The 14,900-nt window shown below is 47.1% G+C and overlaps 1 protein-coding gene across 11 annotated transcripts in view; it reads left to right on the top strand.

Moving 5' to 3' along the window:
- Positions 1 to 14,900, top strand: part of SYNE2 (spectrin repeat containing nuclear envelope protein 2) — a 233,603-nt gene that overhangs the window by 207,533 nt on the left and 11,170 nt on the right. For 8 of the 11 annotated variants that reach the window (XM_088673909.1, XM_088673903.1, XM_088673899.1 and 5 more), the window contains 10 exons: positions 1,965 to 2,127; positions 2,366 to 2,553; positions 4,529 to 4,679; positions 4,801 to 4,983; positions 5,640 to 5,777; positions 6,311 to 6,505; positions 8,095 to 8,374; positions 10,315 to 10,383; positions 11,888 to 12,027; positions 13,358 to 13,478. In XM_088673909.1, coding sequence (XP_088530035.1) covers positions 1,965 to 2,127; positions 2,366 to 2,553; positions 4,529 to 4,679; positions 4,801 to 4,983; positions 5,640 to 5,777; positions 6,311 to 6,505; positions 8,095 to 8,374; positions 10,315 to 10,383; positions 11,888 to 12,027; positions 13,358 to 13,478 — 1,628 coding nt within the window. The remainder of the gene's footprint in view (positions 1 to 1,964; positions 2,128 to 2,365; positions 2,554 to 4,528; positions 4,680 to 4,800; positions 4,984 to 5,639; positions 5,778 to 6,310; positions 6,506 to 8,094; positions 8,375 to 10,314; positions 10,384 to 11,887; positions 12,028 to 13,357; positions 13,479 to 14,900) is intronic. The other 3 variants (XM_088673923.1, XM_088673920.1, XM_088673916.1) reach the window with 1 other exon arrangement.

Raw genomic sequence — 14,900 nt, 5'->3', positions numbered from 1 at the left:
CACTTCAGTGCTCTTAGAATCATAGAGCTGGAAGAGACCACAAGGACCATCCAGTCCAACCCCCTGCCAAGCAGGAAACACCATCAAAGCATTCCTGACATATGGCTGTCAAGCCTCCGCTTAAAGACCTCCAAAGAAGGAGACTCCACCACACTCCTTGGCAGCAAATTCCACTGCCGAACAGCTCTTACTGTCAGGAAGTTCTTCCTAATGTTTAGGTGGAATCTTCTTTCTTGTAGCTCTTGCCTTTCTGAAACCGGTCGTCCAACATGCCATGTTTGTTTTTCTTCCGTTTTTTACATTTTACAGTTGGAGAAGGGATGGCTGGTCTGATGGAACCACAAATGGCATATTGTGACAAATTAGTTAATTAGGCCGACTTGGCTGCAAAGGTATTTAGAATTACAAAAGTAAGCAGGGGGGCGAGTAAAGCTGTAGACACCATGCTGGTTCTTGCTTTTGGGGGCAGCGGTTTCCTTTGGAGTTAACGAAGCAATTTCATCTGCAACAAACTCCTACAAGATGGTATTTGGACTCTGCGGCATTTATTGCAAAGTCTGCATCCTAAGATCTGCTCTTTTGTAATCCATGCCAGTGGGGCAAGACGGAGTGGGGGGGGGGTCCGCTATGTGTTCAAAGAGCTGGGTATTTCTACCCATAGCTGCTGCATCTGCAACCCTAGGCTGCATTCCGATGCACACTTACTCTTGCGTAAACATGCATCATTATGTGATGCCAATAAAGGTTTGATGATGATTATACCGAGTCAGACAATAGGTCCATCTAAGCTCAGCAGTAGCAGTTGAGTTTCAGAAGACGGACATTCCTACCCTACCCAAATATGTTGTGGTTTGAACTAGGGACCATCTAGCAACGAGCTACAGCACTTCTGATACGTTACAACTGCAGAATGCCATGAGCATTATTGGCGCTATATGAATGGTAATCGTTCTTCCTGGTGGCCTTTATGCATCCAGATTATCTCCGATTGCTTCCAGACATTCCATTTGCTGAGCACTTACCCTGATTCATTTGCACAAAGTGCGCAGGGAGGTTGGAGGTCCAGCTCCGAGGGCCTTCTGGTGGTTCCCTCACTTCGAGATGAGAAGCTACAGAGAACCAGGCAGAAGGCCTTCTCGGTAGTGGTGCCTGCCCTGTAGAGTAGCCTTTCATCAGAGGTCAAACAGATAAACAACTATTTTACTTTTAGAAGACATCTGAAGACAGCCCTGTTTTTTTTAAAAATATTAATGGTTCATGTTTTACTGTGTCTATATTTTTTGGGGGGCAACCCAGTCAGATGTGTGGCACATAAATAATAAAATTATTATTATTATTAAGCATCCACAATTCATTGAGCATGCATTCTGTTTTGTATGTGTGGAGGTTATACAGCATTGCTTAAGGCAGGGGTTCCCAAACTAAGGCCCGAGGGCCGGATGCGGCCCAATCGCCTTCTAAATCCGGCCTGCGGACGGTCCGGGAATCTGCATGTTTTTACATGAGTAGAATGTTTCCTTTTATTTAAAATGCATCTCTGGGTTATTTGTGGGGCCTGCCTGGTGTTTTTACATGAGTAGAATGTGTCCTTTTCTTTAAAATGCATCTTTGGGTTATTTGTGGGGCATAGGAATTCGTTCATATTTTCCCCCCAAAATATAATCCGGCCCTCCACAAGGTCTGAGGGACAGTGGACCGACCGGCCCACTGCTGAAAAGGTTTGCTGACCCCTGGCTTAAGGAAATGTTATATTACGCTTTCCAGTTCATTTTCTTGTTAGTTTCCTTATTGCAAAAGGTGTGATTTCGTGAAGGATGGGGAAGGGGGCTGCTGTTCAAGACTGGCCAGTGCTCTTCAACTGTGCAACCTGGTTTTGCTGGTATGTGATGGAAGGTGCATGAATATCATCACTTGGCCTTGTTTTACAACCTTCTCACATTCTTTCTGCCTTTTTGTCACCCCAGGGTGAAGAAGCTGAAGGAGACCTTTTCTTTCATACAGCTGCTCAACAAAAACATGAGTAATCTTCGCACCTGGCTGGCACGCATTGAATCCGAGCTTTCCAAGCCTGTTGTTTATGACACCTGCGATGATCAGGAGATAAAGAAGAGACTTGCAGAGCAGCAGGTAAGGTGGAGCGAAAAAAAAGAGATGGGCAAAGGCTTTGTTTGTTTGTTTCTGTGTTCATTTATTCTATTCTATTTTAGAAATCTGGACTGCTTAACATTTATCTAAGCGGTGTACAATATGACGTGGGAACCACCCACTGGTCAAATGGCCTGACGTCATAGTGTTAAAGCTGGGATTTTTTTTTGAAGAGGACACTATTACATATAACAGATTTTTTGTTTGTTTGTGGTTATAGGATCTGCAGCGGGACATTGACCAGCACAGCCCTGATGTCGATTCTGTCTTCTGCATCTGCGAGGTCTTGCTGAATGATTCCGATGCCTGTGCCAACCAGACTGAATGCGACTCCATCCAGCAGACCACAAGAAGTTTGGACCGCCGGTGGAGAAACATCTGTGCCATGTCTATGGAGAGGCGGATGAAGTGAGAGGCATTTCTCCCGCTCTGTTTCTGGGAGGAGGGGTGGAATGCCTGTTGTTTAAAATGAACATTTTATTTGGTTCTCTGGTTTAACGTTCACCGTTACCTATCAAAAGGCCCAAGGAATCATTCCTGAAAAGGATGTGGTTGCATGGGCAGCCTTCTGGAGAGGAGATCAGTGGCAGAAGGGTCTAGATAGCAGGATCATGTAATGCCAGAGATGGGGAAGATGTGGCCCTACAGATGTTGCTGGACTTCCCTTATACAGTTGGCTGTGCTGATTGGGGGGGGGGGGTGATGGGATTTGAAGGCCAACTAATTCCTAAAGGCTGCAGGTTCCCCGTCTCTGACACGGCAGGTGATGGAAGCGGTTTCTTTCAGTATGAGACGCTGCTACTGGGTCAGAGCAAGCAATATGGCCTAGGTGGATAAACAAGGGGGAGGGGATGCACTCTACCCCTGAGCTAAAAATGGAAGGTCCCTGTCAGAGGTTCTTGTGACTACTCTAGAGTAACAACGCTCCGCATGCTTGTCTTTCAGCAGTTTTTATTAGTGCAGGCTATTTACAGTGAGCTGGGTATGTACAACATGTCTGCTCAGTCTGATGCAGAATCCGGCACTGAACCGCCCCTTGACTTCTTCCAGCATAAGAGTCTTGGGACAGCAAACCTCCTTCCCCTCCTTCTCCTGCGTAATTCCGGAACCGGAGGAAAGGGTCTACGCTCCATGTTTTCCTTCTCCCCCCTTTCCCCCCCCCTCTCTCTTCCTCCCTCCTGTGTCGCAGGGGCTCTCCCATGCTGCCAGAGCCATGGCCCTCTCTCCCCACTTCCTGACTGCTTTCCTCAGCGTCCTCGCTGCCATTGCTGCTTGGGGAGGAACTGCTTCTGATGATAGGGGGAGGTTCTCTATAATCTTTTCCCCTTATAGTCCACAACTAAATTCCTGGCATCTCCAGCTAAAGAATCTCAGAAGCAAATTAGGGGAAAGACCACTCCCTGACACCCTAAAGAGCCCTTGCCCTTTGACAATATTGGGTTAGATGGGCAAATTGCCTGACCTTTTATGAAACAGCATCCTATGTTCCACGATCAGGACTCTGTGTGTGGTTTAGTGCTATGAGAACACAGAAGAAGCGCAGGATGTGGTCTCGGGGCCAGAATTCAGAATCTTAGCTTTCTTTTCTTTTAAAGGCATGTGTGCAAAGAGTCCTGCTTGATCACCCATGTAGACTGGCAACCTGCTCTCACAGTGGTCCACCAGAGGATCCAACGGGAAGCCCACAAGCAGGACCTGAGTGTGACAGCACTCTCCCTGTTTGTGATCCCCAGCCACTAGCATTCAGAATCATATTGTAGTGTCACTTGTAGCCATTGATAGCTTGTCCTCTGTGAATTTGTCTAATACCCTTTTAAAGGTATCTGTATTGCAACAACATGCTTGAAAATATCTGGGCAGCGTATATCTTAACCATATAATAAAATTGCAATGATGTTGTCACGCTGTAATTGATGTTGTTTGCATAGCTACCACCCCCCCCCCCAACTGCTGCTGCTGTGGGAGGTAAGAGGGGGAAAGCCTGCATTTCAAAATGCAATCTTCCTTCTCTCAGCAGTGGAGGGCAGAGCAAAGGGGAGAAATCACTTCCCAGTGATGTGGGTCGCTGGCATTTACTGTGGGGCTGAAGCACAGGGAGCTTGGCGCAGTGGCTGGCAGCTGGCATGGTGAAATGACTCTACCACTATGCGCCACACTCTCTGTTTCTCAGCCCTCTCCCTCTTGTGGTGCTGGGAACAGAGAAGACCACCAGAGCTTCACCCATGCCACCTCACCAGTTGACACTGCAGAGGTGGGTGGTTTGGGTGAGCTGTAAGGGGAAGGGGAATTGGGCAGGCTGTGTAAAGTCTTCAAGGTTCCGGAAGGTTCTACATGAAGTACACTGAGGGAAAAATGCTGCTGTTGCTGCTTGTTTCCCCTTTAGGATTGAGGAAACGTGGCAGCTCTGGCAAAAGTTCCTGGAGGACTACTCTCGCTTTGAGGACTGGCTGAAGACAGCGGAGAGGACAGCAGCGTATCCAAACTCTTCGGAGGTTTCGTACACAAATGCCAAGGAGGACCTGAAGAGATTTGAGGTAAACATCCTGCTTTTTGTTGTTGCTTTCCCCCTAGAATTCGTTTCTTTGAATTCCTGAGCGGTGCCAGGTATGAGGCTGCTCGTAAGAAAACAAAGGGTTGCCTTTTTTTCCACCTCAGGCATTTCAGCGACAAATCCACGAGCGACTGACCCAGCTGGAGCTGATCAATAAACAGTACCGGCGGTTGGCCCGGGAGAATCGCACTGATTCAGCCAGCAAGCTGAAGCAGATGGTCCACAAGGGCAACCAAGACTGGGATAACCTCCAGAAACGCGTCACGGCAATTCTCAGGAGACTCAAGGTAACCGCAGACTGGCTGTGCCACGGTTGTCAGTTTTCAGGTGAGGGTAGCTGATGGGTTTCAAACCCTCGATGAAGACAGGCTCCAGCAGGTTGAGCGGATAGTGGGTGCAACAGTCAAGAAAGCGGTTTCTGCACATGCTGTAGAGGGCAATGAGTGGCAGCAGAGCCGGGGCTTCCTTTTTCCTCCTCTGGCCTCCGGAGTGCCTCGAGGCCACCCGTCAGGTTCGCGGGGTGGGTGTGGAGTCCGGCCGCTCCCTGGTTGCTGCACTGGTGGCCCCCAGTGTCCGGGCGGTGGCGGTTTTGGTTGCTTGGGAGCCCTTCCGGCAGCTCCTGCAGCGCTGGTCACTTTCAGGAGCTCCGCGGCTCCGTGCCGACCGCCATCTTGCCTCACCGGAAGTCCACAAGGCCCCCAGAGATGCGCCGCCTGCGGCATTCCGACCGGAAGTGAGGTCTCGGCATGTGGCCGCGTGTCACTGAAAATGGCTATGCGTGTCAGTGTTGACACGCGTGTCATAGGTTCGCCATCACAATCTGGAGTGGAGTTCCTAAGGCAGTTGGGTGGCACCCTGTACGCCTCCTTCCGGCAAGCAAGCAGCAGTTTTGCTATGTGCCTACTGTCACGTCGACGTATTTGCTTTCTGTGATTTCCTTCAGCACTTTACCAATCAATGGGAGGAGTTTGTGGGGACCAAGGACAGCATCCTGGTGTGGCTGACCGAAATGGACCTGCAGCTGACCAACGTGGAACACTTCTCAGAGAGCAACTTGGATGAGAAAATGCGGCAGCTAAATGTGAGTATTGATTTTCTTTCTTCTTTTTTTAAAAAAAAGCTGAGTTCCACACTGCCCCTCAGTCCTATAACATCTGCCTGCTTCCTGTTTGGATATATATCCCTGGGAAATTTGCTGCAAGCCCTTTAAGCTTCCTGCCATCCCAAAAGAAGGAGTGGAAACAAAGCTACCTTTGTTTGTTGGAGTACTTATCCTCTGAACTTAGATGTCTCTCATCTCCAATGAGGACCAACCATTCTTCTCGGTCCCAACTTGTGGGAGGTTCCAGCAAGACTATACAGTGTTTTTTGTGTGCGTCATGGTTCTCCCCCCCTTTTCATATTGGCACCCACAAGACTATTATCAAGATAAGACTAGCAGCACAGCACCCCATTCCCGTGCCCCCCCAAAAAAACACACTGACTGTATATATGAGGAATTGGCTTAAGAATCCAGGCCTCAGGGAGAGGGGTGAAACATTCCTATCCAAAAGGGGAATTAACCTGATGAGTAATGCTGTATTTAGGAAGCATCCTTGCCTGTCTTCCAAACAGTGTTTCCAGCAGGAAATATTGCTAAACACTGACAAGATCAATGAGCTTACTATGTCCGGGAAGCACCTGATTCAGAAAAGCGAGCCTTCGGATGCTGTTGTGATTGAAGAGGAGCTGCAGGAAGTCCACAGATACTACCAGGACGTGTTTGGCCGTGTCTCCCGATTCCAGCATAGACTGGCATCCTGGCCCCCGGTAAGAGCTATCAAGATTGCATTCTTAGCATAGCTGCCAAGTACCCCGTTTTCCCCGGGAAACCCCCGTTTTACTTACCTTTTCCCGGTGGTCCCCCGTATCACTTCGTCTCCCGTTTTTCTCCGTTATTTTCTCCTGCCGGCGGCCATTTTTTTCTTTCTGATTTGCCCTTCTATGGGCATCAAAAATGGCCGCCGCCGGCTTCAAAAGTCGCATCTACGCATGTCCGGAAGTGCATAGACGCGACTTCCGTGTCGGCGGCAGCCATTTTTGGTGCCCATAGATGGGCGGAGCGACACCGGAAGTTGCGTCGACGCACTTCCTGACATGCGTACAATCGACTTTCGAAGCCGTCGGTGGCCATTTTTGGTGCCCATAGAAGGGCAAAGCGACACCGGAAGTTACGTCGACGCAACTTCCGGTGTCACACGGCTGCCGGTCCTGGATTCTGCAGTCTGGGACTTGGAAGGTAAGATTCTTAGCTTTCTTGTTGGTATCTGCTTGCATGCAAGAGGCGGAATAGACCTACTGGGTTCCAAGAGCAAAAGGCCTTAAGGAAGCACTCCCCCCCCCCCTGAGTTACAAAGAAAGGCATACTCGCTCGTATGCCAAAAAGCTTTAACCGTGCTCCCAGGCCATAGTTTGAGGGGACATGGTACGGCCACCTTGCTGAATCTCCAACTAGACTGTCTTGACTTCCATGATGGAAGAAATGCATAGTAAACTGTCAAGTCAGGACATTGTTCCATCCAGGTCAGTTCTACCTAGCCTGGCCTTCCAGGGTTTCATACAGGAGAGATTCCCAGCCTTAACTGGGAGTGCTGGAGATGGAACCTGGGACCTGCTACATTCCAAAGGAGTTTCTCTATCACTGAGCTCCAGTCTTCTTCCCCTAAAATAAATGCATTGCGTAATATTAACTAGTAATACTTGTGTGCAGAATGTAAGGGCCCTTGGACTAGAAGACCCTCAGGGCCCTTTCCAACTCTACAGTTCTGTGATTCTATAATTCTTCCTTGTGTGGCTGTATGAGACTCTATGTTCTGGTCCTTCCCACTTTGAATAATTTCTGCTCCAGCTTCTGAGTGACTGGACGCTCCAAGCACACCTGAGGCAGAGGTATAAGAATATTACCTGGCACAAAGGAGGCCAGGGCGAGGAATCATACTATGGATCGGGGGGGGGGAACCATACCTCAGAAGGTCCTAGGTTCAATCCCCAGCATTTCCAGTTCAGAAAGAGGATTTTTTTAAAAAAAATATTCAGTTTAAAAGGGGGGTGGGGGGCAAAGCTCAGTGGTAGAGCATCTGCTTTGAATGCAGAAGGTTCCAGGTTTGGTCCCCAGCATCTGCAGGCAGATGCACCTGCCTGAAACCCTGGAGAGCTGCTGCCAGCCAGTGTAGACAAATACTGAGCTAGATAGACCAGAGGTCTGACAATACTGAGCTAGATAGAGCAAAGGTCTGGCTTGGTATAAGGCAAATTCCAATGTTCCTGTAAGTAAGGCAAGTGTATTTGGGGCAGGATACGCTGATATTAGTCAGAAGTCATGCCAATAATTTTGCTCAGTGATGACTGTTCCATTTTAGGGACTGGAAGATGAAAAGGAGACCTCTGAAAACGAGGCCGACTTGGAAGATGCAAGGGGGATGCAGAGCGACCCCTGGTGCCGAAAGGGCATGCAGGAAGGGCTGCCGCCCCAGCAGTCCCTCTGCCACCTCGTGCCCCCTGCAGTGGGTCACGAGAGGTCGGGCTGTGAGACGCCCGTCAGCGTGGACTCCATTCCGCTGGAGTGGGATCACACGGGGGACGTCGGAGACTCTGGTCCCCAAGACGAGGAAGAAGAACAGTATTACAGTGATCTGTCAGGTGAGTCCATCCTCCATCCTAGCGATTCCTCCCATTTCAGCAAGGAATGGTAACCTTGGCACCCATGCAAAAACCCAGTTGCCCAGCTTTTTAAACCTCGAACTGCTAGCAATGCAACCATTCTAAGGCATGTCTGCAACAAGAGCTTTCCCCATCTCTTGCAAGATTCATTGATGCCCTTCGTGTACAGGTGGGAGAATTCTGGGCGGTGTCCCTTCACTCTAGGGTAGGTGCAGGATGAGTATAATTACCGTATTGGCCTGAATACCCGTATTGGCCTGCACCCGAATATAAGCCGCACCTTTAAAATTCAAGAGGAAAAAGGGGGGGCGACAATACCCGAATCTAAGCAGCTCCCTTAAAATTCCACAGGCACTCACACGCATTCCGTTTTACCGTATGTCTGTCTCAGCAGCGATATCGTAAAAGCCAACTTCTGTAAGGTCCCAATTTAAGCCGCACTTTAACTTTTCACGGCCAGAATTTGGAAAAAAAAGTGAGACTTATATTCAGGCCGATACGGTGTATATATTTTTGGGTCCATCCCTTTATAGAGTAACCATCGTTCAACTGTACAGCGCATACTTTGCTTGGCGAGGGTCCCAGATTCAGCCGCCACAAAAGAAACTTGTTCCTTGAGACCCCGAGAGTCACTGCCAGTCAAGAGTAGACCATTCTGGACTACATGGAGAAATACAGTGGTACCTCTACTTACGAATAACTACTTACGAATGGAACTCCGTCCGCCATCTTGGATGCAGTTTAGATAGGATTTTTTCTACTTACGAATTTTTAGATAGGGTTGCTTCGACTTACAAATTTTTTTCTACTTATTAATGTGTGTTCGGAATGCATTAAATTCATAAGTAGAGGTACCACTGTAGTCTGAGCTATTTTGCTAAAAACCAAAACCTTCACGTAGAAAACTAGTACATTGGGGCGAAAGGCCTAGCATTACCTTCTTTGATGTGCTGGCTGACCTAATGCAGGGAGCTTTGTTATGCGGGATGGGAGCATTCAGAAGCAAGACCCCCCCCCCTCCTCATATCGTAGAATCGTAGAATTGTAGCGTTGGAAGGGACCACGAGGGTCATCTAGTCCAACCCCCTACAATGCAGAAATCTTTCACCCAACATGGGGCTCAAACCCACAATCCTGAGTCTCTTTCTTTTACCAACTGAGCTATTCCAGCAGGCTAACATGGTGCAGTACAAAAGGATTGCCACCTAATGTTCTGTGCTACTTACGGCAGGGCTCTTTGCATGCAGTTAGGAATGCAGGAAGCAGTGGCAAAAAGCACCACCACCATATACTTTGAATAGCTTTGTACATATGTCACCATGTGAGCTCTGCCCCACAGTTCTGGAGCTGGACTTCTGGAAGATCAGGGCGGTCTTGTGGCTGTCTTCCATCATAGCCTGGTTTTCTGAAGACTCCCCCCCCCCCCCCAGTGTAATGGCAGAATCCTCCGGTTCGAGAGGGACACAGATCACCTGCACAGTGAAGGAGGAGCCAATGCCTGGCTGTTCCCCCCTATCTCTCATCATCTCTCTTCTTACTGGCTGGTTTTCCCTGCTCTGCCCCATCCCAACTGCTAGGGAAAGTCAGCTGCTAAGCAGAATGATATAGGGAGATCTGCTGAGCCACGATAACTACAAGAAAACCTCCATATTAAAAAGCAGTATACCTCTAAATATCAGGTACTTTGGTGGGGGATAGAGGTTAGCAATGGGTGGGGGGGGGTTGTTGCCTTAATACTCTCCTTATGAGCTTCCCAGAGTCTTTCCGGCTGTTGCCAATGCAATGCCAGGCTATGCAAACTTTTGACTGGATCTATCGGGGGCCGCGCTTACGTTTATCTCCTGTAGGGTGGGTGGGTGGGTGTGCTCACAGCCTCTTTTCGTCCGGCGAGGCAATTGGTGATGTTGTTCTTTTTTCAGATGTAGAAATCCCTGAAAATGCCGAGGCCTTTCTTAAAATGACCACAAAATCATTGAAAGCAGCTTCTGGTAGGCACTGCTGTTGCATGTGTCTCAACGTGACAGTCTCCCCGTGGCGCACGCTTGCTATGCTCCTTACACCTCTCTCATATGCAAGTGTCTGGCTCCCTGGCTTGTGTCAACACCATGCTCCAGTTGGCTCATGGTGGATTCTCTCTCTCTTTTCCCCCCATTTTTGTTTAATGCTGCACCATTTGCACTTGTGTCATCACTAGTGAACGGTCAGGGTTGTGCTTTTTCTTCCTTAGTTCTCCACTCCAGCACAAAAATTTGCGTTTCGATTTGCATTGGAGTCTATAAGCCGTCAGGTGTGGCCTAGGTGGGAAAAAAACAACCAAACAGAAAATCTTGCTGGTTCGCAAACATCGCTCTCTAGACATCATAGCTTAGCTTCATGGCCTCCTCTGCCATTCAGCATTGGGCTGAACAGGGTGATCGGCTAGCTTTGAAAACGAGCGCTTGGTATTCTCTCCAGAATCCATGTTAGTTTCATCTGCACTATCACTTTGTGTGTTGCAGACATAGATGTGTCACCAAGAAGTCCTGTTTTCCAGCAGAGATGGTCAATGTCATTTTGATGCATCACAATGGAAGGTTCAAAATGGCTTCCCTTCTTGCTCAAGAAACAGGCACACGTTTTTATTTCAAAATCAAGAGGAACTAAGCCCTTTTCTATATAGTCCACACACACACTATCTAGCCATGCTAGCTGAAAAGCACTTACTGAGAAACTGGATTTCATTCTGAAAACTAAAGCTCGTGGCAGATGGATTCCATTCGAAAGCAAGTTTAGGCGGGCCTTTATCCACACCTGCCCAATGACATTGTAGGTGGGCGTGTGACAAGAATGCAATCACCGCTTCCTCCTCCATTCATGTGCAGGGAGGAAAAGGCATGGATAACCCCGTTAGGAGCTTTTCCAAATGCACATTGAGTAGCCACACCCACCCTTGCGGACAAGCAGGATCTAGATTATAAGAAGCAGTTTTGAGGATGAGCAGGCACAATCCCAGATTGAGGGAGACCTGCAGTTTTGTGTGTGCTACGAATGGGACAATGCGGATGCAACCTAAGTGACCCACCATTTACTGCCTTGTAATAGCATCCCGAACGTTTGCTGCCTGAGAAGGGCCACGCCGTCCTTCTCCCATGTAGGACCAACTCTCCCCCTCCCAGAGCCTTCTTCCCCACCTGCACTTTTTGGTGGTGTTGTTAACTCATACTGTCTGTAGGCCTTTTCAGGAAGGTGGGGTGTGGGGAAATGCCCACCCATAACTGCATGGCTCTCATTCCATTGCCCCTGAAACACTGCCGACATACATTTGCAAACAAGCATGCTTTGCAAGGAAAAACGGTAAAACTTCCATATATATATATCTCCCCCCGCATCATGACTTGGTTCCCCCTATTCTGCAGAATGCTTTTAATTCATTCATACCCCCCACCCCAACCCCTCACCCCAAACTTGGGCACCTAACTTCCTGCGGATTTCTTTTTCGATGTTGTACCACAGAAAAATCTGCTTCTGAGACCCACACGTGGCACTCCCCGGAAAGCCCCGCTTGCCGAAAACATCCATACAACCAGGGAGAGATGGTTCCAAGTGTCCTTTTGAACAGCCCAGAGACAAGCACTCCCTACAAACCAGGCTATGTAAGTCCTACTGGTTGCAGGTACATTAAGAGCATAAAAGGGCAGGATTGGCCATTAGGTTAAGGCAGGGGCAGGCAAGCTGGTGCCCCCTCCATATGGCATCCCTGACCAAAAGCCATGCTGGAGCTGGTCACTGTTGGAAGTAAAAGATGAGGAATTTGCACTGGACAGAAGGGTGAGACATTGTATGGCTTAAGCGATGAAAGAGGTGCATGATTTTACTTTTTTTTAAAAGGACAGCATATTTTTATTTGCAAATTTAGCAAAGGAAAGAGGAAGGGAAGAAATCAAATGCAATAAAATAAATAAAAAGGAACTACTATACAAATAACACTAATAACAACAACAACAACAACAACAACAACCAATCACTTCACATTATATAAGCGTTTGCCATCTGTATGTGCATCTTAAACATTTAAGTTAATATAAGCCTTCCAGGTGTCCAAAAAGGTATCAACACAAAATAGATGCCTATATGAAATATGTTCAAATGTTTCCAGGGTCAGTAGATCTTCAGATCATAATGGATGTTGAGTATTTATCCTTTCAGGCTCTTAGCAAGCATAAAGGCATGCATTTTCCACTTTTGTTGTCTTGCCATTAATCCCCATACTACAGGAATATTACTTAAAATGATATGAACATCTGGATTTGGGCAATACAAAATTGGTGTGGATAACAACTTCAGACCCAAAATACTGTGTCACTGGAGAAGCCCACATCATATTCCTCAATGCGGTCTTCTCAACATTACACCTCTAACATCTGTCTGCATTACACAGTGCCTTCCAAGGCATGCACTGCAGAGTCTAATATACTCAAAATATTAATTTTCGAATCTTAAGGAAAGATTCTATATAAAAGCAATTTCCCATTGTTTTAGACTGTAGGATACTTTCTGATTCCTTATTCCTCGCTTCTCTGAGTTCTTGGAAATTCCACCTCACGAAGACACATTAAACACTTAAAAAAAAACAGCTGGGTTTGCAGACATTGCTAGTTGCACGTTGGTGGCGTAGTTCTGAGCGAAGGTAAAAAATATTATGGTGTGATAATGGGAGGCGAATGAAGGAGTGCTAAAATCTCTGATAGATGGAGTAGCAAAGGTCATTTCAGTGCTGCATAGTGCGACAGAAGTATTTTTACTCTTCAGTTTCCTGAGCTTTGAATGGGTTAATTAAAATCCAAAGATTTACAAGGCCAGGATAATGGATTGTCTCATGGTTACTTCTGGCAGCAACATACCTTTTGAGCAGTGTGCCGAGGACATTGCTGGGTGCCCAGTGTACATGCGTCATTCCCTGCTTTCTATGTTGTTATATTGCAGGTGAAACAACGGAGCAGTAGGAGTCTGGACAACATGCAGGAGATCTCTGGGATGTTGACTAGCGAGGAACCTCAATCTAGCCTTAGCCTTGATGGCATTGCAGCCATAGAAAAACAACCAGGTACTTTAACTGTAATATTTTTTTTGAGATAGATCTGTATCAAAATGGATACAGATATGCTCGAGTGTATGTGTATAATAAGCTCTGTTTATGTTACAGGTAGGTAGCCGTGTTGGTCTGAGTCGAAGCAAAATAAAAAAAATTCCTTCAGTAGCACCTTAAAGACCAACTAAGTTTTTATTTTGGTACGAGCTTTCGTGTGCATGCACACTTCTTCAGATACACTTGAAACAGAAGAGTCAGACCCTTATGTATATACAGAGGGTGGTGGGGGTGGGTGGGAATGGGTGATGGGCTGATTTATTACAGAAAAATTTCAGGAACAGACTGGAAAGGAGAAGTTGCTGAATTGCAACTCATTAGCAAGCTTACAACCATGGAGCCACCTGGGATGAACAAAGACATTGGATTCTTATCTCATTATGCATGATCAAGCTTTCTTTAGCGCCTCAGCCCTTGCTTTTTCCCTGCAGGACCAATTGCAGTCATCAGCAGTCGTTAACAGCCATCTACAGGTTTACCACTCCCATCAGCCCATCACCCATTCCCACCACCCTCTGTATATACATAAGGGTCTGACTCTTCTGTTTCAAGTGTATCTGAAGAAGTGTGCATGCACACGAAAGCTCATACCAAAATAAAAACTTAGTTGGTCTTTAAGGTGCTACTGAAGGAATTTTTTTATTAAGCTCTGTTTATTTAGAGCAGGCTTCCTCAAACTCGGCCCTCCAGATGTTTTTGGCCTACAACTCCCATGATCCCTAGCTAGCAGGACCAGTGGTCAGGGATGATGGGAATTGTAGTCTCAAAACATCTGGAGGGCCAAGTTTGAGGAAGCCTTCTTTGCAGAGTGTGTGAGAAATAGGATTTCATTTTTCCCTATGTATTTATAACATCAGCGTAGATGGTGCCCTACGGAGGAATGAAAGTCAATAAACAAGAGATCCCTGCTCCAACAAACTTAAAATCTCTAAACGGAGGAAGTGGAGAGAGAGTCAAAGATAAAAATAAATGAATGTGTGAGCGGGTGCAGTTATTTTATCTATTGAAGTATTTATATTCCCCCTTTGTATTTAAAGGCAAAACGCCCAAAGGCAACTAATGTAAAAATGAAAAATAGTAAAAACAAACAAACAGCCACATGAAAGTAAAAGGCAGAAGCAGCAGATGGAATCATTAAAAAAGAGAAATGGCGGAAAATACTAGATGGGGTGATAGTCCAAAATATCTGGAGGTTGGTGAAGGCTGCTATTGATTGTGTCTTTAAAAGGTATCAATGCTATGCTATTGAAAAGGGATTGTTGTTGTTTAGTCGTTTAGTCGTGTCCGACTCTTCGTGACCCCATGGACCAGAGCACGCCAGGCACTCCTGTCTTCCACTGCCTCCCGCAGTTTGGTCAAACTCATGTTCGTAGCTTCGAG

The sequence above is a fragment of the Zootoca vivipara genome, chromosome 1, assembly GCF_965207765.1.
Source record: "Zootoca vivipara chromosome 1, rZooViv2.hap1.1, whole genome shotgun sequence".
NCBI lineage: Eukaryota > Metazoa > Chordata > Lepidosauria > Squamata > Lacertidae > Zootoca > Zootoca vivipara.
This window is presented reverse-complemented; position numbering and strand designations above follow the sequence as displayed.